Here is a 4,478-nt window from a genome sequence, read left to right as displayed (position 1 = left end):
ACTCCTCTTTCTGGAATTAAATAGCTTTAATTTGCTGCGGGTTGTTACACTTTCTTAAAAAAAATGAATTTTCTGAACTCCAATCCAGTTATTTTTTTTTAAAAAGTTAAATAATCTAATTATTCACATGGGCACAAGACAGCATGAGGATTTGGACTGTTTTTAAATTTTAAAAAAAGTTTTATTGCTGAGAGAATGATTTGGGTTTTTTTTTTCTTAGACTTTTTTTTTTGAGTTTACAAAACAAACCTGAAAGTGAAACCAATTCTGCCTGAGATATTTTGGATATTCCTGGTTCGCCCTCTGACCAAAATCGGCCGCTCAGAATTCCGAAGTGACGCACCTCAAGCCAGCCAAGAAGAAGAAAGGATTGCAGGCGTTCGCCCAATCACATGGCGACTGTGACCGCCGTTGACCAATGGGGATGGGAGAGTGGCAGGTGCTGCCGTAGTTTATCAGCGCATCTCCCGCGCCCCGGCGATCGAATCGAGTCAATTTCACCTTAAACCCCGGGAAAGCGTGCAGGCAGACACAAGAGCTTTGAGCAGCTTTTACTCCGAGACTTCTTGGACATTTCCAGGACTGGATACACTCTTCTGGAAAATAATAATAATAATAATAATACTTGCCATTAGGGGCACATTGATCTCCGGTCCAGTATTTTTTTCCCCCAAAACAGGATCCAAGATCTCGCAGCATTTACCGGTGGGTCCTGTCAAATCTATGATCTGATCAAATGTTAGCCGTCGGGCAGATGGATAACCGCCAGAGTGCATTCGTCCTGAGCAGTACGCCGCTGGCTGCGCTGCATAATATGACTGAAATGAAGGCATCTATAATTCCCTACTCTTTGCAGAATCCCTCGAGCTTCAAAGCTCCGACTCTGGCGAGTTTGAACGCACAGATCCCACTGGGGACGCCGCACGGAATTAGCGACATTCTAGGCCGCCCTATTACGACTGGCAATCTGCTCTCTGGACTTCCTCGACTCAACGGACTTGCCACAACGGCGGGGATGTATTTTAACCCGACAGCAGCTGCCGTCTCCAGGTACCCCAAACCCCTCGCAGAACTGCCGGGGAGACCCCCCATCTTCTGGCCGGGAATGATGCAGGGATCCCCGTGGAGAGATCCCAGGCTGGCCTGCCCAAGTACGTACTGTCCAAGCACATAGGTTTTTATTTAGAAAAAAAATAATCATACTCAGGAATCTACTTTCAAGTCTGTTGTTTGCCATTACTAGCTAAATCACAATCTGAAATTACCTTTGCGTTTTGTTTTGGCTTTTGTATAATTGTTTTCACTCAAGCCTTTAAAAACTTCCCCTGAAATAGAGCTGCCACGTCGTTAACACTATATATGTAATAAACATTGATTTAACTATGGAAACATGGCTCGTTAATCAATGCAACTAGTTTGTTACCTCGCTCTTGTGGAGAAAATAATGACCATAAAGTAATTCATTGTTTTAAATTTGTGAGACCAAAAAGACAAAATGATTATTAACTAACTGCATCCAATTTTACTTCCCCAGTTGTATACTCTTAACTTTTAAAGACACCGTGAGCTGGTTTAAATGAACTCGCGTGTTTTTACGCTGTCATGTACATAGCTTTGTACCATATTTCGCTGTTTTAAGTTTTTCCGTTTCCCTCTCCCCGCAGCGCAAGGTAGTTTAGTCCTTGACAAGGACGGAAAGAAGAAACATTCCAGGCCAACATTTTCAGGTCAACAGATTTTTGCTCTGGAAAAAACATTTGAACAGACCAAATATTTAGCTGGACCAGAAAGAGCCCGGTTAGCCTATTCTCTGGGAATGACAGAAAGTCAAGTAAAGGTAAAACATTTCACATCTTCATCGCACCAAATAAATCCACGAAAAAATAAATTGAACGTTTTAACAGCAGACTGTACTATTTTGTTGATTAAGTGTTTCCTATCACAACAGTCTCATTTAACATGTAGAAGAGCTGAAGATTCAAATGTTGCTTTTAATGCTGAAGGGTTCTAGATATACCACGAGAGCTCACCAGACATGATCTAGGGGCTTTTACCAGGCCGGGATTTAAACGAAGGCTTGTTTTTGAAACTCAAGCGACTAGAAACTGCTACAAAACAGATTACTAACAAAATGGTTTCGCATTACCACTTTTCTGAAATCTGTGTTATAGAAATCTGTGGACAGGTTTATACATAAAATAAAACTGTTGTGATTGGAGGTGAACCTTTCACTGGATTGTCCAGTTCATCTGCTCTTGTTTAAAACCGATTGTGTTTCTTTTTGAGTGTCAGAAATACTAAATTGAAATCTGATGCTGGTGATCAATTGCAGTATTTCCCACAAGTAATAGTACATCCAGTGTAAACCGTGATCGTGCTGATCCATGGATTGAGATATAAAACATTTCATAATTTCCCCGTTAAACGCAGTGTTGCATTTAACTTAGTTTAAAGCCCTTGGAAAACTATTAGGTAAAGCGAAAACTCTCAGTACTTTTCCCATCTATAACTTTTAAGAAAGTGATTTAATTATATATTATATACATGTAATTTTACTTTGATGCCTTTTAAAAAAAAAATCAGGATAGTTGAAAATACCCAGGCGGGTAGGATGGTTAAAATGGCGATGGTTTTAATACAGTCGAACACAGATTTATTTATTTCATTTTATTTTCGCAACAGGTGTGGTTCCAGAACAGACGGACCAAATGGAGAAAGAAGCACGCGGCCGAAATGGCCACAGCCAAGAAAAAGCACGATTCAGAGACTGAAAAACTCAAAGAAACGTCGGAAAACGAGGAGGACGAGGACGAGTACAACAGACCCCTCGATCCCAATTCAGACGACGAGAAAATCACACGATTACTGAAAAAGCACAAAACCGCCAGCTCCCTGACCATCCTGGACCCACACAGCAACAACCCAGAGATTTTGTGACAAACTTTAAAAAAAATATATTATTTGAAGAGCTTCAAAGGCTGAATTAACCAGGGTATAAAAACGTTTAAAATAAATTGATGTTCCACAGAATTAAGTGATATGTGTTGTACAGCCTAATGTATGTGAGATGTATATATTTTTTACAGAATAAGTTATGGAATTATCTTACAGCTCGATTATATAAATAACTTGGACTGAACCTGACGCAGCAGACAAAACGTTTGGAGCGAGAAGTTGGATCTTACCGTCCTCCCTCAGACTCCATAGTCCCTGTCTTTTTTCTTAGGATTTTCAGTGTTAAGGAATAACAATCAGAGCTCATCCTTTTGTATAAATTACAGATTAAAACTGTAACTGTACATATTAAGATGCACGTTTGTGTTGTAAAAAAAATTTAAATGTAAAGTTTTTTTTTCGGTGTATTTACATTCAAAGGCTAATATTTTGTTTTCGCCTGTGATGGTGAATTCCTTCGGAGGATTTTTTGAGTTTAGCATCATTAAATCCCAAGGAACCTCTGAATATTCTGTTGAAGATGATTTGAAGGAAATATTATTGCGTCCACAATAGTTGGAAAACCTTTGTATTACCAATAAATTATTTAACAATATGAAACCTGATGGTCAGAATCCGGCTGGTTTTGTGCCCTGAATTGACTGCCGGATATCTGAGCAGTACCCAGAATATATTTGACATGCAGCACTTCCTACAACCTACCTGTGAATTACAAATTCATAACCAATCGATGATTACTCGAACTAAGGCTATTATACATCGGGTCTCTGGTAAACAAGTTACTGAAATAAAATTAAAGTTCGATAGCGTAGAATAAATTCATCATTACTTCAAGTAAATGTAATAAATCGCATATTGCACCTGTACACGTATACCATTTAAACGAAGAGGCTATCAAATCAAACCCGCAAACCTGATTTTTTTTAAAAATCGTGCTGAGATTATCGCGAAGAATAAGGCGGTTATATTAAATGTGTATAACTGAGGGCGAAATCAAGAGGTCCGTGCGTTGGAAATGTTTAGAATTGAATCATTGTAACATTACTGCTCGTGGCGATATCCACAATGACTAGATGTTTTATAATATTGTAGCAGATGAAACACCCAATCTTATAACAAAGCCCGTGTGAATTCCAAACACTGCAATGGAGCCAACCAAAGTTCTCAATGATAGCTTATTCGGAATAACATTCTAGGTTATCTTAAACAGAACTCTGCAACATCTTGCAGTTTCAACAAGTATATAATCGCGATTATTATTTGTTTCACATCTTTTAAATTTGACTTGAAATCCATTTATAGATGTATTATATATTTTTATAATATTATTATTACACAATGTTTATGCGGCTTCGCTAGCTTATTTTGCATTCGATAAACTCCGTTATCATTCCAGAAATTAAATTGATCGAAAATGAGTAAATGAAAGATTAACAGTAAAAAAAAAGCCCGTTTGATTTATGGGAAGATGTAAAGGGAGACGGTCCGAGGCCAGGTTTCCACCCCTGCTGCTCAAAGTCTGT

General features: G+C 38.6%; 1 protein-coding gene across 1 annotated transcript; it reads left to right on the top strand.

The window, feature by feature from the left end:
• Positions 1–736: 736 nt before the first annotated feature.
• On the top strand, positions 737–3,049 carry nkx6.2 (NK6 homeobox 2). The gene is made up of 3 exons (XM_068002742.1): positions 737–1,151; positions 1,665–1,837; positions 2,683–3,049. Exons 1-3 carry the CDS (start codon positions 737–739, stop codon positions 2,935–2,937), a joined length of 843 nt encoding a protein of 280 aa, XP_067858843.1. The 3' UTR covers positions 2,938–3,049.
• The last annotated feature ends 1,429 nt before the right edge of the window (positions 3,050–4,478 follow it).

This window comes from Heptranchias perlo, chromosome 21 (assembly GCF_035084215.1).
Source record: "Heptranchias perlo isolate sHepPer1 chromosome 21, sHepPer1.hap1, whole genome shotgun sequence".
NCBI lineage: Eukaryota > Metazoa > Chordata > Chondrichthyes > Hexanchiformes > Hexanchidae > Heptranchias > Heptranchias perlo.
The sequence above is the reverse complement of the archived record's forward strand: the minus strand, read 5'-3'. Positions and strand labels throughout refer to the sequence as shown.

Coding starts and splice junctions, on each gene's coding strand:
- nkx6.2 (XM_068002742.1), top strand. CDS start 737: ATGTTAGCCGTCGGGCAGATGGATAACCGCCAGAGTGCATTCGTCCTG. Junction 1,152..1,664: donor TCCCAGGCTGGCCTGCCCAA/GTACGTACTGTC, acceptor CTCTCCCCGCAG/CGCAAGGTAGTTTAGTCCTT. Junction 1,838..2,682: donor TGACAGAAAGTCAAGTAAAG/GTAAAACATTTC, acceptor TTTTCGCAACAG/GTGTGGTTCCAGAACAGACG.